The sequence below is a fragment of the Nomascus leucogenys genome, chromosome 8 (genome assembly GCF_006542625.1).
Source record: "Nomascus leucogenys isolate Asia chromosome 8, Asia_NLE_v1, whole genome shotgun sequence".
Classification (NCBI taxonomy): Eukaryota; Metazoa; Chordata; class Mammalia; order Primates; family Hylobatidae; genus Nomascus; species Nomascus leucogenys.
This window is the reverse complement of record NC_044388.1, coordinates 66,438,642-66,456,947: the sequence shown is the minus strand read 5'-3', so window position 1 is coordinate 66,456,947 and position 18,306 is coordinate 66,438,642. Positions and strand designations below refer to the sequence as shown.

The window sequence follows — 18,306 nt, the reverse complement described above, 5'->3', positions numbered from 1 at the left end:
TGGCACACACTTGTAGTCTCAGGTACTCGGGAGGCTGAAGTGGGAGGATCACTTGAGCCTGGGAGGTTGAGGTTGCAGTGAGTTGAGATTGTGCCACGGCATTCCACCCTAGGCAACAGAGTAAGACCCTTCCTCAAAAAAAAAAAAAAAAAAAAGTTATAGAGGCTGGAAAACAAACCACAGTGGGTCTGACATCAAAGTCTGTTTTTCCTACTCTGCTTCTCTGAGCCCAATTTCCTTTACTCCTTACTTTTTTTTTTTTTTTTTCAGACACAGAGTCTTGCTCTGTCGCCCAGACTTGAATGCAGTGGTATGATCTCAGCTCACTGCAACCTCTGCCTCCTGGGTTCAAGCAATTCTCCTTCCTCAGCCTCCCGAGTAGCTGAGACTACAGGTGTGTAACACCATGCCCAGCTAATTTTTGTATTTTTAGTAGAGACAGGGTTTCACCATGTTGGCCAGGCTGGTCTTGAACTCCTGACCTCAGGTGATCCACCCGCCTCAACCTCCCAACGTTCTGGGATTACAGGCATGAGCCACCGTGCCTGGCCTACCCCTTACTTCTGTCAACGGGATTATCATCTTTTCTATATCCCATAAATTTTCTAACTCTTTTGTGGAGACTACATATTGCATTGAACTGTAAAGCATAATATTTAGTATTGTTTATATTGCTTATATTTTTTGTGCCAGAAAAATAGAGATGAGTCAAGGCAAATCCATTATTACCCTTAGAAAAACCACTCACATGCATGTTCCAATTATGTAGTTCAGCAGCTTTATTTCGGAAAACACATCTGAAGCAGTCACAGTGTGGAAGTAAGAGCCGTGGTTTTTGAAGACCTGCATTTAAATCCCAAGGCCATCACTTCCCAGGTATGTGACCTTGGGCAAGTTGCTTAAATTGTCTCTTTACTTTTTACCGGTTAGTTATAATGAAGGATGACAATAATAGTTTCTGCCTCATAGGGTTATTGTGAGGATTAAATAATGGAACTATGCTTGGTAAGTAGTCAGTGTTTAATAAACGTTATCTACTGTTAACTGTTGTGAAATATAAATGTTCTTGTAATAAATGGTTTGGAGTCCCTCCCTGGGGGAGAATTCTTTTTTCCTGTTCCACTGATGCTTGGCTTGACTGTGTGACTTGCTTTGTCCAATGAAAATTGAGAAGGGATAGGTACCATTCCTTTCTTTTTTTTTTTTTTTTTTGAGACAGAGTCTTGCTCTGTTGTCCAAGCTGGAATGCAGTGGCATGGTCTTGGCTTGTTGCAACACCCACCTCCCAGGTTCAAGCGATTGTCCTGCCTCAGCCTCCCAAACGCCTGGGATTATAGGCACCTGCCACCACGCTTGGCTAATTTTTTGTATTTTTAGTAGAGACGAGGTTTCTCCATGTTAGCCAGGCTGGTCTCAAACTCCTGACCTCGTGATCTGCCCGCCTCGGCCTCCCAAAGTGCTGGGATTACAGGCGTGAGCCACTGTGCCCAGCCAATGTGTACCATTTCTGAGCAAAACTTGAGGAGCTATTGTGTGGTCTGCCACCTTCTCCTTTCCTTCTGTTACAAAACCAGCGTTGTCTCAGCTAGGGGCTGTTTCGTCAGCCTAGGACTCAGAAAGAAAATGATAGAAGCAAAACCACAAGCAGGCTGTGATGGACAAGTCATGCGTGTAGGGCATAAAGGTTTTTGTAAGCCACTGAGATTCAAGTGTTGTTGGTCACCATGTCATAACTTAGCCTAGGCTGACTCATGGTTGTTAAACTAGATTTATAGAAAGCCTCTTATTTAAAAGTATTTGTCTGTTCTCTGATTATTCTTTGATTCTCTGCAGACTTAAGACATTAGCCATTTTTAGATCAGCCTGGCAGCCTGATCTGCTACTTCTGACTGAAATAACTTTGGAACTTAGTCTTACATCTGAAATGGGATGATTCCAGAGTCCTTGGGATGTTTGTTATCTATCAGTTGTCTGCCAATTCCTCAGAAGCCATGGTGTTTCCAGTTTCTAAAGTAAAGCTATGCTAACAAGCTCTTCCTGACAAAGGAGCATAGACCAGGGCCCTCTTAGTGACTACTATGCATGGCTGTATTCGTTGGCATATGGTGATCTGTGGGCATTGTAGGGATGGCTGATGGCTGGGCCAGAGTGTTCTGTCAAGGAAGCCTCACCGGTCTTTCCATACCTCAGCCCCAGTCCAGGGCCTCTAGCCAGGCTGGGCCAGCTCTCTGATGGGCCTTTACCTGTATGCAGTGGGCCCACACTCTGAGCTTCTTCTCCTCGCTGAATCCAGAATGGGACACTGCCCCAGCATCCCAAACTTTCCTGTTGTCATGATAGAAAAGTCCTTGCATCCCTCCCGAGTAGCTGGGACTACAGGCACACACCACTAGATTGTTGTTGTTTTAAGACACTAAATTTTGGTGGGATTTACTATGACAGTAACCAGAACAGCATGTTCTAGGGGAACGGAAGTCTTCAGAAGGACATGAAAGCCAGCCTCAAGTATCTGAGGGGCTTCAGGTATAGCAGGAGTTAGATTTGGAGGCTGGGCATGGTGGCTCATGCCTGTAATCCCAGCACTTTGGGAGGCTGAGGCAGGACGATCACTTGAGGTCAGGAGTTTGAGACCAGCCTGGCCAACATGGCGAAACCCCTTCTCTACTAAAAATACAAAAAATTAACCATGTGTGGTGGTGTGTGCCTGTAATCCCAGCTACTCAGGAGGCTGAGGCAGGAGAATCACTTGAAGCTGGGAGGTGGAGGTTGCAGTGAGCCGAGGTTGCGCCACTGCACTCCAGCCTGGGTGATACAGCAAGACTCCATCTCAAAAAAAAAAAAAAAAAGGGAGTTAGATTTGGCGTGGGAAGCACTTCTGTCACTAGGTGGAATGCCCAGGGATGCAAATCTGATTCTTCATGGAGGCCTTTCCTAGGCGAAGAACTTGAGGAGTTCCCTGACTGAGTTTAGCTTCTCTTCAAATTTGAGCACTTTGTCAGCAGAATCCAAGCACAGAATGGGTGGCCACTTTGGGGGCTGTTGCAAAAAGGTCCACAGGACTCCCAAGGCACCTTCAAACTCTAAAAAGACATAATTCCTAATGATGTAAGGCTAAACTGTTTTGAAAAAGAAATGTTTTTTTCTGGGGAAGGAGCAGCACCAAATCCAAGATGGCGGCCAGCAGGAGGCTGATGAAGGAGCATGAAGAAATCCGCAAATGTGGGATGAAAAATTTCTGTAACATCCAGGTCGGTGAAGCTAATATATAAACTTGGCAAGGGCTTATTGTTCCTTACAACCCTCCATACGATAAGGGGGCCTTCAGAATCGAAATCAACTTTCCAGCAGAGTACCCATTCAAACCACCGAAGATCACATTTAAAACAAAGATCTATCACGAAAAGGGGCAGGTCTGTCTGCCGGTAATTAGTGCTGAAAACTGGAAGCCAGCAACCAAAAGCGACCAAGTAATCCAGCCCCTCATAGCACTGGTGAACGACCCCCAGCCCGAGCACCCGCTTCGGGCTGACCTAGCTGAAGCGGACAGTAAAAAATTCTGTAAGAATGCTGAAGAGTTTACAAAGAAATATGGGGAAAAGTGACCTGCGGACTAAAATCTGCCACGATTGGTTCCAGCAAGTGTGAGCAGAGACCCCGTGCAGTGCATTCAGACACCCCGCAAAGCAGGACTCTGTAGAAATTGACACGTGCCACTGCCTGGTGTTCACTTGTGGCAGTTACTAACTTTCTACAGTTTTCTTAATCAAAAGTGGTCTAGGTAACCTGTAAAGAAAGGATTAAAAATTTAAGATGTTCTAAAAAAAAAAGAAAAGAAAAAAGAAATGTTTAGTAAACATTTATTTATTTATTTATTTATTTATTTATTTTTGAGACAGAGTCTTACTCTGTCACCCAGGCTGGAGTGCAGTGGCATGATCCTGGCTCACTGCAACCTCTTGTCTCCTGGGTTCAAACAATTCTTATGCCTCAGCTTCCCAAGTAGCTGGGATTACAGGCATGTGCCACCATGCCCAGATAATTGTTTTGTATTTTTAGTAGAGACAGAGATTCACTGGGTTGGCCAGGCTGGTCTTGAACTCCTGGACTCAAGTGATCCGCCAACCTCAGTCTCCCAAAATGCTGGGATTACAGGTATGAGCCACCATGCCCAGACTAGTAAACTCTTCATAGAAGAGGTGAGGACTAATCTGGTCTTTAAAGTTGGAAAGGGTGAGGAAAGCAGAAAGAAGAGTCACTCTGCAAAGAACCAATGGGAACTGTTTTTTAACCTGTAACACCAAATGAATCATGCCCCTCTCACCGTAAGACCTATTCTTCTCATCTATTCATGGTGTTATGGGCCATCATCCTCCCAATCCTTTTCTCAGTCACTTGCAATCCTTCGCCTCCCTCAATCCTCACATCCCATTGGTTGCTAAATTGCTCCACTTTTCTTGCTGCAGTAAGTTCTGCATCTGTTCCTTCTGCTCCATTTGTGCTATCATTGGCTTTGTTCAGGCTATCATCACCTCTCATCTGGATGACTACAATAGCCCTCTGGATGGATACAGTGTTGCCAAATTAATTACCCTGAATCAATGCTCTGAATATGTTAATCCCTGGCTCCAAATCCAAATGCTTCGTTCAGTTCCTATTGCCTTTACAATAAACATGAAATTTCTTAGGCACTCAAGGCTTTCATGATCTGGCAGAGAATGAGGGAGAAGGAGAAAATGAGACAGAGAGGGGATTGATTAAATTTTGTATATTCTTTCTTTCTTCCTTCCACTCTTTTTTTTTTTTGAGACTTGAGTCTCACCCTGCTGCCCAGGCTGCAGTGCAGTGGTACAATCATGGCTCACTGCAGCCTTGACCTAGGCTTTCTAGCAATCCCCCTGCTTCAGCCTCCCAAGTAGCTGGGACCACAGGCACATGCCATCACGCCTGGCTAATTTTTTATTTTTTGTAGAGACAGAGTCTCCCTATGTTGCCCAGGCTGGTCTCAAACTCCTGGGCTCAAGTGATCCTCCCACCTTGGCCTCCCAAAGTGCTGAGATTTCAGGTATAAGCCACTGCGCCTGGCCTCTGTATTGGTTTCTTAAGACTACTGTAACAAATGACCATGAAATGGGTGGCATAAGACAACAGAAATTTAGTGTCTCAGAGCTCTGGTGGCTAGAAGTCCCAAATCAAGGTGTCAGCAGAGCCGTGTTTCCTCCAGAGGCTTCCTTTCCTCCTCCTAGCTTCTGGTGGCTCCTGGCAAACCTTGGTGTTCCTTGGCTTGTGGCTGCATCACTCCTATCTCTGCCTCTATCTTCACATGGTCTTCCTCCCTGTGTATCCAAATCCCCCTCTCCTTTCTCTAATAAACGCACTAGTCAGGCCAGGCACGGTGGCTCACACTTGTAATCCCAACACTTTGGGAGGCCGAGGTGGGCGGATCACCTGAGGTCAGAAGTTCGAGAGCAGCCTGAGCAACATGGCAAAACCCCATCTCTACTAAAAATACAAACATTAGCTGGGCATGATGGCACACGCCTGTAGTCCCAGCTGCTTGGGAGGCTGAGGCAGGAGAATCGCTTGAACCTGGAAGCGGAGGTTGCAGTGAGTTGAGATCATGCCACTGCACTCCAGCCTGGGCGACAGAGCGAGACTCTGTCTCAAAAAAAAAAGAAAAAAAAAAGACACCAGTCATTGGATTTAGGGCCCATCCTAACCCAGTATGGCCTCATCCTAACTTAATTATTTCTGCCAAGACCCTGTTTCCAAATAAGGTCACATTCACAGGTACTGGAGGTTATGGCTTGTACATACCTTTTTGGGAGTTACAAATTCAACCCTCTGCAATTCCCATTGATAGAAACTGCCAGAGCAATGGCTTAGCATAGGGATGGTATATTGCTTGTGAAAAGGTCGTGGATAAAGAATTTCAGGAATGGTGGGAGGTACTATTAAACAGAGAGGTTTTTTGTTTGTTTGCTTATTTGTTTTTGAGACAGAGTTTGGCTCTTGTTGCCCAGGGTGTAGTGCAATGACGCGATCTCAGCTCACAGCAACCTCTGTCTCCCAGGTTCAAACGATTCTCCTGCCTCAGCCTCCCGAGTAGCTGAGATTACAGGCATGTGCCACCATGCCTGGCTAATTTTGTATTTTTAGTGGAGACGGGGTTTATCCATGTTGGTCAGGCTGGTCTCGGACTCCCGACCTCAGGTGATCTGCCCACCTTGGCCTCCCAAAGTGCTGGGATTACAGGCGTGAGCCACCGCGCCCGGCCTGAGAGTTTTTTGAACAATAGACTAGCACGCATGATTAAAGGATAAAATTTTAATTTTGTGAAAAATCAGTCTGGAAGCTGGATTTAGGAGTGATCAGAGGAGGCAAAGCTAGGAGGGTTAAGAGGATGTCTCAGTAGCCCAAAAGTGAAGAGGTACGCACAGACCTAGATTCTTAGCCCCAGAGGGCTGGAAATTTCACCTCTTTCTGAGCAGCAGCCGAGAGCCTGTAGCCAAAAGCCTATAACCCCGTTTGTAACACAGTAGGGCGCTCAGAACACATTTGTTGAACAAGTGAATGGACAGGCAAAGTGAGATTGTAGCAGTAGGAATGCAGAGGAGGAAAGATGCAATAGGCCCTTCAGACGTGGGCTGAGATAGTTGGCTCTACAATAAGATGGGGCTGAAGCAGTTGTCCTTCAGTGTACACAGGGGACTGGTTCCAGGAACATACAAAACCATGCATACTCAAGTCCCACAGTCAGCTCTGCAGAGCCCACAAATAAGAAAAGTTGGATCTCTCCGTTTTGGACCTGCCAAATATTGTCTTTTCTTTTTTCTCTCTTTTTTTTTTTTTTTGAGACAAGGTCTTGCTTTGTTGCCTAGGCTAGAGTGCAGTGGTGTGAACATGGCTCAATGCAGCCTCAACCTTCCAGGCTCAAGTGATCCTCCCACCTCAGCCTCTCCAGTAACTGAGACTACAGGCACATGCCACCATGCCCGGCTATTTTATTTATTTATTTATTTATTTGGCGAAATGGGGTTTCTTTACATTGCCCAGGCTGGTCTCGAACTCCTGGCCTCAAGTGATCCTCCCGCCTCGGCCTCCCAAAGTGTTGGGATTACAGGCGTAAGGCACTGTGCCAGAGCACGAATACCGTATTTTCAATCAGACTTTGGTTGAAAAAAAGCCACGTGTAAGTGGACTCATGCAGTTCAAACCCGTGTTGTTCGAGGGTCAATGGTAGTATCACTTAACATCAGGCCCATAGCTTGGCACCGGTTGGAGGCGGACAGAGCCTCTCCTAGCACCTGCCGCACACTGTCTAGCATAATAAGTCTCCACGCCCTCTCTTCCACCTTAGCGTGTGCCTCTGCATCATGCTATTCATGTTTCTGTGTGTCCTCAACAGCACCCTGCACACAGTAAAACCTCAATACATCTTCCAATAAGTGGATTTCTAGATTTAAGCAAAATCGAAAGATTCCTGGATCTAAACTCTGGGTTTTTGACTTCTGTACGCTTCAAAATGCCTGGCACTCGGTGAGCGCCCCTTAAGCACTTGTTGAACCAAACAGAATAAATCAGAATCTCCCAGTTCCGCCCTGGCAGCGAGGTCTGCATTTGGCAGGATGACAGAATCCATTGCTATTAAATTCTTATGTAAGAGTTAATGGCCCTCCCAGCCCACTTGACATCCCTCCCACGACAAGAGAGGCCGGGAAGGGAAGGGAGAGCACTATTTACAAACATACAGTTTCAGTGGTGGATTCACAGATTCATTTCTAGTCTCTATTCACCACAGAGATCTTAAAATACTGCTGCAGGCTCCTTGTGGGACAGAGAGGGCGGCGTGCCGGGGCTCGGAAGGGAAGGCCTGCCCACCCAGCGCGGCGAGCCGTGGTCCTTGCTGCCGTCCCGGGGCTCCGGGTGGCAGCGGCCCCAGAAGGCGGCTAGAGCTCACGGCGGTGTGCGGGGGGGCCCCGCGGGCGCCGGTGCAGGCTTGGCCTGGAAGGTCCCCTGGGGAAACAATGCGTCCCGCCCTGGACTCCAGCTTCCCCTAAGCGCCGCGCTGCTCGCCGCTCCCCTCACTGCCGTCCCGCCGCTCCAGAGGGCGCCGCGCGTGGCCGTGTCCGGCCTCTCCCGAGCCCCGGCGGGTGACGGGCGCGGAACATGGCGGCGCGGGGCCCCGGGCAGCCGCGAGGGGCCGCGGCGCTGCGGTCTGGGCTGGGGCGGCGCGGCTAGAGCTGCGCTTGGGCCCGCCGGCGAGGCCTCCTCCCAGCCCGCCGCCGCCGCCGCCGCGCCCCGCCCCGCCCCGCGCGCCCGCCCCTCCCCGGGCCGCGGCCGTGCCCCGCTTCGCGCTCCCCCGGGATGGCCCGCGCGCCTCGGCGCTGCCTCTCGGAGCTCACGGCGGAGCGGCGGCGGCCGCGCCGCGCGTGAGGGGCCGCCTAAGGCCGAGCGGGCGCGGCGAGTGGCCGGGCGAGCGCAGCCAACATGTCGGATACCAAGGTAAAAGTTGCCGTCCGGGTCCGGCCCATGAACCGACGAGGTGAGGAGCTTTCCGCTCTTTTTTATTTCTGCTCGGGCTGAGGGCGGGTGCAACTTTAGAAACTGCGGGGCCGGGACGTCGAGAGCGCGGCCGGGGCCGGGGGGCCGGGGCGGAGGCGGTGTCCGCGTTGGCCGTGGTGCCCGGGGCGCCGTCTCCAGGCTCGGCCGCCTCCAGGGACGGAGCCCCGCGCGGCGCGGCTGGCTGGCGAGCGGGCGGGCTGGAGGCGCGGATGCTGGACTTTGCAACGTCCCTTTCTTTCTGTGCTTTCAGAACTGGAACTGAACACCAAGTGCGTGGTGGAGATGGAAGGGAATCAAACGGTCCTGCATCCTCCTCCTTCTAACACCAAACAGGGAGAAAGGTAAAGCGGGTTCCGAGAGGGCGGCTGGGAGGATCCAGCCTCGCGGGTCCTGCAAGTTTGAGCCAGGAAAATGGGAGTGCTCTTTCCTATTGTTAGGAGGATGGCTTCAAGTTTGTCGCCCGCTCCTGTTTGAAGCTGTTGCAAGTCCAAGTTCCTCTCCTCCCTCGCCCCCCTTCCCCTCCTTCTAGAGCGGCGGCAGGCAGGGCACCCTGGCCACAGCACCAGTCAGCTGAGCCCGGGCGGGCTGCGAGGCACCCGGGAGGGAGAGGGCCGGATGGGACCCCATAGGTGATACGTCCAGCGGTCACATTTCACAGACAGGAAAACTGAGGCCCGAGGCGGGCAGGTGACCAGCCCACGACCTCATTGTTCGTGGAACCCAGTGTCCGTGATCCTTTTCATCGCTGCAGCGTTTGTTTCCTTTGGCAGAATTGTTTAGGGACAGTGTGTGTAAAATGGGAGGAAAAAATACAGCAAGACTCTTGTATGATGCAGACTCAGGCTGGACTAGTTAATATCTATTTTAGTTGTTGCTGAGTTGAGATAATGCCTCAATGTAATGCGCGAATTTTGATTTTCAAAGAAACAAAAGTAGGGCCTTGAACTGTATAGACACTGAGGGATGTTTAAAAAGGGGCTGTATTTACTAGATGGCAACATATTTGCATTTGAAAAGTGGTAACTGTTGGATCCTTATTAATTCCGCTCTGTTCCATGCAGCAGTATGGGATAATGCCCCAAAATAATTTGAATATTTGGCATTTTTCTAGTAAGCCTCTGCGAAGAAATCGGTTGGAATTCATTCAATATAATAATGCAGTAGCTTGTAAATATATATATGTGAAAAAGCGGGAGCGATTACAATATTAATTTTCCTTGGAAATGAATATGAGTTTGTGTTTCCAAGAATCACCTGTTGATCAATGGAATACAATTTAGTGAATTTCGTTCTTCAGAGATTTTCACTGAAGAGAGACTCTGAAGCAGGGTTTGTGACGTTATTGCTTAGAGAAGCGATGCCTCCATTCTATAATGTGTGGTGTTCAAGCTCAGTTTTGCCAAATTTGGGGAAAGAAATCATGAGGAGATAAGATTGGGGATTCTTTGCTTTTCGTGTTGAGCATAGCAGTTTTTATCCAGTTTGCAAACATTCTGCTACCTTTAGCAGATTCTGGTGGTGATATTAAATAGCTAAGCTATATTTAAAAATGTTGTGTTTAACGCTGAATGTAGTGTTTATTGTACATTGTATTGAATGTTTAGTAATGGATGTATTTTTAGATGCATTTATAGCAGTGTAGATAGTATAGTATATTTCATGGTGATAGTAAGTAAACTCTGAGTACATTAAATATTTACAGATTAAATTAAATGCCCATATCACCAACGAATGTCCCCTCCCCGCACCCCCCTGATATTGTTTCGGGAAGAAATTCTGTTGGGTCAGATTCTTGAAAGCAGTCTCGGGGAACAGGTAGAATACTTTTTAGCTCCTGTTGTGTAGCTGCTACTTGTTTTCCTTGCTGGCTTGGCACCTGCTCCTTGTCACTCTTAACCATGAGCAGTGCGACTGTTAGCTACTGTTTAATGACATGAAGTGTTGTCATTTGTGAAGAGAAACAGATTTGATTTTGTGGAATTTGGATACAATCTATAACTGTGGACAGTTGGTTCCAAATGCTAAGTAATCAGTTGATCATTTTTCGGGCTGAACCACGTAGTTACTAATCAGGATCTTTGAGGTAAAGATTTGAAGGGTGATTTTGGAATCTATTCATCTGCTTACTTACTGTGATAGTCCCTTATCTGGAGTTATAAAAATAGCATTGAAATATGGGTACTCTCGTGTTTTGTCCTTCTGACAGATCTAATTCTTTGAGTAGCAGATGAGCTTTCTGTGGGATTCTGTCTTGGCTACCGGTCATTTCATTTACAGATAAACTGAGGAGTCAACAAAACAGTGCTCCTTGTACATTAGGATTACTGTCTTTGCACAGATGAAGACACCAAATGCATTTTTATTTTCATTATGCAGCTTGGTTTCATATTTCTCCACAGACTTTTCCCTTAAAGTAACAGTGCATTTAAAAATAGAAACAATTCCTCCCTTGGGCTCTGGGTTGATTAATTGCAACAATGCTTCATGCTATGTTTGCAATTCATTTCTGTCATTGGTTTTTAGATAGTGCTGAGGGCAGGGCAGGTGAAGAGTAGAATACTGAGAATGTTATTATTTTTCATACCTACAAGTCCAAGGTTTGAAGTGTAAGAGGTCTTTAAATGCATATTGGCAAACCTGTGTCAAATTGAGAATTACTGTTTTTCTGAAAGTTGCAAGAAATTACCAATGAATTAACCATGGATAGAAATTGAAGGTTAGTGGGTGACAGTTTTCAGTCTTACCAGTAAAAACAAGTGAGAATGCATTGACGTCCAGGAAAAAAAAAACAGATGGGGTCAGCTTTCATTATTTCCCCGTTTTACAAAACCAAAGCCAAGACTGTGTAGCTAGGACTAAAAGATCAGAGGATGTCTGAGGTTAAAGATGTTTGTTTTGTTGCTGAAATTCTAGTATTGTAATACATTGCATAAGTCCAGGTTAGTAGTTGATATGTATACTGATCACCATTCTGAAACATTAAGACACATGGACTTGTTTCTTAAAATACCATTGCATTGCTCTCCAGGAGACATTTATGAAGTTCAGATCATTTCAGTACCATGCTCAGCATAGGGGATTCAAAGATACTTGTGGATCCAGTACCTACCCCAGAGTCACTCACCTTGGAGAGAAGGGGGAGGGAGAGGAAAATGTACTTAAAATACAACGTGGTAAATTACGCTGGTGTATACTTTTGCCATTTCATGAACCACATAATTTCGAAATTCTCTATTTCCTCTTTCTCTCCCTGGAGGCTGTGAACTCCCTGAAGGCAGGTAGGTACCTTGTCCTACTTCTCTTTGTGCCTCATGCTCCTGCATACTGGCACTTAGCAAGGGCTTAGCAAATGTGATGGGAGCATTTGAGGAGGGGCTGTGGATGCTACCCAAGGTCCTGGCAACTTGCCAAGACAGGTGGTGTTTGTGTGGTCTTACGGATACTGAGAGCATAGGTTCACTTTTGCAAGACGAGGAGAGAGTCCTTTGCCAATGAAAGTGAAAGCATACCTGCAACACGTTGCTTCTGGATGCTTGTATGTGTGTGAGATGAGGGGGTGGAGTACGATTCAGAAGCAAGGTAGTTCTGGGCTGGGTGAGGTAGCTCAGACCTGTAATCCCAGCACTTTGGGAGGCGAGGGTGGGCGGATCTCTTGAGGCCAGGAGTTTGAGACCACCCTGGCCAACATGATGAAACCCTGTCTCTCCTAAAAATATAAAAATTAGCTGAGTGTGGTGGTGCATACCTATAATCCCAGTTGCCCGGGAGCCTAAGGCAGGAGAATCGCCTGAACCTTGGAGGTGGAGGTTGCCATGAGCTGAGATCGTGCTACTGCACTCTCGCCTGGGCAACAGAGTGAGACTGTATCTCGAAAAAAAAAAAAAAAAGAAGAAGTAAGACAGTTCTGGGAGTGGGGTGGGTATGGGTGAAGGGATGGAGTGGGGTGAAGGGAGCAATGGAATGAGAATCCCTAACTTGGTAAAAAGGGTGACATACACAGTGAAACGTCTTCCTCTTCACCCCTGCTGTCATCCCTACTTTGCCCATCTCTTCACCTCTTGGAAACTGGGTAGCCACTGTCATTTAGTTCTCATGCCTTTTTTTCCATATATATGTGCATTTTTAATACAACTATATACACAAATAAGTATCTTATTTATATATTTTTTAAGAAATATCTTTGGTAGCTTTCTTTTTTTTTTTTTTTTGAGATGGAGTCTCGCACTGTCACCTGGGCTGGAGTGCAGTGGCGTGATCTCGGCTCACTGCAACCTCCGCCTCCTGGGTTCAAGTGATTCTCCTGCCTCAGCCTCCCAAGTAGCTGGGATTACAGGCGGCCACCACCAAGCCCAGCTAATTTTTTTTGTATTTTTAGTAGAGACGGGATTTCACTATGTTGGCCAGCCTGGTCTCAAACTCCTGATCTTGTAACCCGCCTGCCTCGGCCTCCCAAAGTGCTGGGATTACAGGCATGAGCCACCGCGCCTGGCCCCCTTTCAATACCAGCATATTAAGACTTACTCATTCTTTTTTACATTCAGTGTGAATGGTAGTGATGGTTTTTAAAATATAGGTGGTTGGCTTACGGGTCTGATCCCTGTGACTTTTAGGAAGTGATGCTATGCTGTGAAAAGAATATAGTGGAACTTGCTTTCTACAGAAGTTTTTGTTCTTAATTATTTTATGTAAGTGAATTGTAAGGTAAGACTCCAAAATAAAGTGCATATCTAACCTACTGTGTAAAAATCAAATGTTGGGCTAAATATGGGCTCTCAGTAGAAGAGCATGAAAGTTTTTAGCTTCCTGTTCATTTTTTCCATATGGCATGATGAACAATACACCTTGCAAATCGTGTGAGGGAGGGTCAGTGGAAAAAAGCTTCCTCTTAATAAGCTTTGTATGTATTTTCTAGTTTATTCACCAGCGGTATCCCTATCTGAACATCTGAAATCCAAAATGCTCCAAATTCCTGGGGGCCAGGCGCAGTGGCTCACACCTGTAATCTCAGCACTTTGGGAGGCCAAGACAAGCAGATCACCTGAGGTCAGGAGTTTGAGACCAGCCTGACCAACATGGTGAAACCTGGTCTCTACTAAAAAAATACAAAAGTTAGCCAGGTGTGGTGGTGCACACCTGTAATCCCAGCTACTTGGGAGGCTGAGGCAGGAGAATCGCTTGAACCCAGGGGGTGGAGGTTGCAGTGAGCTGAGATCGAGCCATTGCACTCCAGCCTGAGCAACAAGAGCGAAACTCCGTCTCAAAAAAAAAAAAAAAAAAAAAAAAGAATGCTCAGTTGGTAAGTATATAATGCATATATTCCAAATTCAAGAAAAATTCAAAATCCAAAACTTCTGGTCCCAAGCATTTTGGATAAGGGCTATTCAGTCTGTAAATATTGCAAGTTTTAATTTCTAAGCTGGCTTCCTCCACCATTCTGAAGCCTTCTAGGATGGTTCCTTGGCTCCTGTGTCTCTGTAGACCAGAAATTTAAATATTAGTGAAAGTCATACATAATTAGATAAGTCACCTAAGAAGCAGTAATACTCCACATTATAAAATCACCTGTGGGACTTTGAATTCTCTTTTCTGTGTTGTTATTCTTCTCTCTGCCCATATTACAGAGTTAATTGTAAGAAAGCAAAGGATAAGGCCGGGCGCAGTGACTCACGCCTGTAATCCCAGCACTTTGGGAGGCCGAGGCAGGCAGATCACGAGGTCAGGAGATAGAGATCATCCTGGCCAACATTGTGAAACCCCATATCTACTAAAATACAAAAAATTAGCCTGGCGTGGTGGCGTGTGCCTATAGTCCCAGCTACTCGGGAGGCTGAGGCAGGGGAATGCTTGAACCCGGGAGGCAGAGGTTGCAGTGAGCCAAGATCGCGCCAGTGCACTCCAGCCTGGCGACAGAGCAAGACTCCGTCTCAGGAAAAAAAAAAAAAAAAAAAAAAAGAAAATTTAGGTTTCACTAATATAGGAGTGACCATTCTTCAGCATGACATGAGTGGGATTTTAAGGAGCGTTATAATGGACTATTTTCATTAGCTATCAACATTTTCAATTTGTTTTAAAATAAAGGTGCGTGAAATCTTACTTTAAAAAACAAGACATTAGAGCTGGGCATCGTGGCTCATGCCTGTAATCCCAGCACTTTGGGAGGCCAAAGTGGGCGAATTGCTTGAGCTCAGGAGTTCAAGACCAGCCTGGGCAACATGGTGAAACACTGTCTGTACAAAAAAATACAAAAATCAGCTGGGTGTGATGGCATGTACCTGTAGTCCCAGCTACTTGGGAGGCTGAGGTGGGAGGATTGTTTGAGCTTGTGAGGTCAAGGCTGCGGGGAGCTGAGATCACACTACTGCACTCCAGCCTGGGTTATAAAGTAAGACCCTGACTCAAAAAAACAAAAACAGAAACAAAACAAAACAAAACAAAAATTAAGACATTGGGAATGATAGTAAGAAGTGTTAAGAAAAATGAACAGGCCAGGTGCAGTGGCTCACGCCTGTAATCCCAACACCGTGGGAGGCCGAGGTGGGTGGATCACTAGGTCAAGAGATCCAGACCATCCTGGCCAACATGGTGAAACCCTGTCTGTACTAAAAATACAAAAGTTAACTGGGCGTGGTGGCATGCGCCTGTAGTCCCAGCTATTTGGGAGGCTGAGGCAGGAGTATCACTTGAACCCGGGAAGCATAGGTGGCAGTGAGCCGAGATCATGTCACTGCACTCCAGCCTGGCGACAGAGCGAGACTCCGTCTCAAAAAAAAAAAAAAAAGAAAAAAGAAAAAAGAAACAAAACTAAAAGTAATTATAATACAGTGTAGTTTAGAGTGGTTATATTATTTTGTTGACAGTCAACAGTTAAAAATAAATTTTACATTATGAACCTGGATATGTATATTTAAAAGGTTCATGAAAAAATACTCTTAACTGTATGCAATGTCTTTTATTTTCTATCCCCTTCTGTTAGAATTCATTAAAAACATAATGGCTATGTCTTACCGAATTATTTCTCAACCCACTAATGAGTCAAAACTTATATTTTGAAAAACATAGGTTTAGTTAGTAAGAGCTTGGGCTCTGGGTTTTTGTTTTTGTTTTTGTTTTAACCTGTATACACAGTTTAAAGTGTGAAGTGGTTATATAATTTATAAAGGCTGTGTTAAAAAAAAAAAAAAGTCCCCCTCTTCATTTCTTTCCCCAGAGGCAACCACTTTTAGTGGTTTTAATTCATTCTTTTGGAATTTCCCGCCGTATTTCTGAATAACATGCTGGTAATGCTAGTTTTTTATTTGCTCTCTTTGTTCTCTTTCTCTGCTTTATTCTCACCTCACCCCCAAATTCTTCCCACCTGCTCCCTATTTTCCCAATATAGTAATTTTGGTTGGATCAATATTTAGTGTTGACATTATTTATATGACTGTACCGAACATTGTTGACATTGAGCTATGAATTGTTCCATGAATTCTTGTCATACAAAACTTTTTGTTTTGCCTGGTGTTAATGATTGTTGCTTTTTTCCCTCATTTTTCTTTATTTTGCTTCTTTTTCTATGTACTTATTACTTCAGCATCCGAACTCTCTGCCGCTTCCCTAAATCTTTTTTCAAGACTTTCAAACATACCAGGTGCTCTCTGGAGTTTCTCTTCTTAGAGACATTTCTCCTTGGCCCTTCTTATGTGTTCTGTTGTGATCTGGTAGCCCTCTCCGCTTGGAGCAGTTGCCTCCCTGGGGTTTCCCGCACCATCCTTCAGGGGATTCCCTTGACCTGTCTTCTGTGTGGAATCTCCTATTTTTCTGTTTTTCTTCCCTTCTTCTTGGTTTCCTGCCTCCATTTTGTAGAGCACATCCTTCAGTAGTTTCCTAAGAAAGCATGATTGGAAGGTGAAGTTTTTTGAAACTATGAAAAGTATCTCAATTCTACCTACTCACCTTATTGATAGTGTGACTGTGTATCATATTCTACTTTAAAGACATTATTCCACTGTCTTTTATCTTTCAGTGCTTCTGTTGAGAAGTTATTTGGGTTTCTAATCCTTTTGACGTGACCTAGTTTATTCCCCTCTGGAATCTGTTAGAATTTTTTTCCCTATTTTTGTTAAATCACAATAGTGGGCCTTTTTGAGCTGGAAACTCATATCTTTCAGTTCTGAAAAAAAATTATTGAATTAGTTCATTAATAAGACTTTCTCTTTGTTCTCTTTTTTTTTCTGGAACACCTATTAGGACATGGGGTTTCCTGAACTGGTCTTCTGATGGTTTTATTTTTTCTTTTTACTTTTTACTTCTTGTCTTTTTGTCCTACCTTTTGAGAGATTTCCTCCACTATATCTTACAAGCCTTATGTTTAATCCTTATGTTTAATTTTTTGTTTCTGCTATCACATTTTTAATTTTCAAGAACTCTTTTTTTGGTCTCTCTTTTTTTTAAAGCATCTTATTCTTGTTTCTTGGTTGTGGTATCTTCTCTGAGGACATTAATGATAATTTTCTCCATATAGTCTGCTTTTTGTTTTCTCCCTAAAGCACATTGTTTTGTTTGTTTGTTTTGGTATATTTTATGTTAAGGACATTTCTCAGATATAACTGTATCTCAGCTAAACTCTGAGGTTTCTCCAGGGCAAGGACTATACATGATTTATCTTTGTGTTCTCAGTACTTAGATTCAAGAATGCCTTACACACCAAAAGCATTTTGTAAATTCTCTTTGCAGTTACTATTATTATTAAAAGCTTTTGTCAAATCCCTTTTCTATTTAACTTCCAACAATAAAAGCAATAATTTTCTTTTTCTTAAGAACATTGATAAATGCTAGAATTGAAAGTAGTAGCTACTGTAGACAACTCAGTTACCCACATTCATAAGGATAGTTTGTTAATAAAAAGCTGGAAATTTTTTTTTAGATGGAGTCTCGGTCTGTCGCCTAGGCTGGAGTGCAGTGGCACAATCTGGGCTCACTGCAACCTCTGACTCCCAGGTGCAATCGATTCTTGTGCCTCAGCCTTCCGAGTAGCTGAGACTATAGGTGTGCACTACCACGCCCGGCTAATTTTTGTATTTTTAGTAGACATGGGGTTTTGCTGCATTGGTCAGGCTGTTCTCGAACTCCTGGCCTCAAGTGGCCTCCTGGTCCACCCTCCTTGGCCTCCCAGAGTGCTGGGATTACAGGCGTGAGCCACCATACCCAGCTGGAAAATTTTTAAAAATCATACTTTTTGCATCACTGTTAAAAGTTATTTGGTGTAACATTTAAAAAGGTGTATGCCATATTATTATATCTTTTGTCTCACATATTTTCAGAATAGTACCAAAATAGCTAGTTTATCACCCCACTACTTAACTCAGCTTCCGGTGGCAAAATCCAGCTAGAAATAGTGGAAAACTTGAATTGTCTTCAATTTTCAATAAAATTGCACATGCCATGTACTCATATTTTTAAGAAAATTTACAGGAACAAATTTCCCTCAAATAGTAAACATTCTGCAGATATCAGTTTATTGGACTAATCCAACTAAAGTTACCCTTTCTCAGATCTTCCCTGGAACAAGAGCAGAGAAGATGTTTATATGTTTAGAATTTAAAGAAATTTTCAGAATATTACCTGCAAAGGAAACAGAATAGCAGAGAAATAAACAAGACATTCCGAAACACTTAGTGAGATTACTTTGTACCTTGGCATATAAGAAATTCAGTTTATTAATGTCAGAGCTATCAACAAAGGATGTAATGGAAATGCTAAAAT

General features: G+C 44.8%; 2 protein-coding genes across 8 annotated transcripts in view; both read left to right on the top strand.

Moving 5' to 3' along the window:
- Positions 1–3,170: 3,170 nt before the first annotated feature.
- On the top strand, positions 3,171–3,602 carry LOC100591412 (ubiquitin-conjugating enzyme E2 L3-like). Its single transcript, XM_004088742.3, has 2 exons — positions 3,171–3,198; positions 3,295–3,602. The coding sequence occupies exons 1-2, from the start codon at positions 3,171–3,173 to the stop codon at positions 3,600–3,602; spliced, it is 336 nt and encodes a 111-aa protein (XP_004088790.1).
- Positions 3,603–8,416: 4,814 nt separating this feature from the next.
- Positions 8,417–18,306, top strand: part of KIF13A (kinesin family member 13A) — a 235,139-nt gene continuing 225,249 nt past the window's right edge. For 6 of the 7 annotated variants that reach the window (XM_030817363.1, XM_030817358.1, XM_030817362.1 and 3 more), the window contains exons 1-2: positions 8,417–8,542; positions 8,813–8,903. In XM_030817363.1, the coding sequence (XP_030673223.1) occupies positions 8,488–8,542; positions 8,813–8,903 (146 nt within the window). In that variant the 5' untranslated portion in view covers positions 8,417–8,487. Of the gene's footprint in view, positions 8,543–8,812; positions 8,904–18,306 lie in introns of those variants that run through there. The other variant, XM_030817364.1, reaches the window with a different exon arrangement.

Coding starts and splice junctions, on each gene's coding strand:
- LOC100591412 (XM_004088742.3), top strand. CDS start 3,171: ATGGCGGCCAGCAGGAGGCTGATGAAGG. Junction 3,199..3,294: donor CAGCAGGAGGCTGATGAAGG/AGCATGAAGAAA, acceptor TTATTGTTCCTT/ACAACCCTCCATACGATAAG.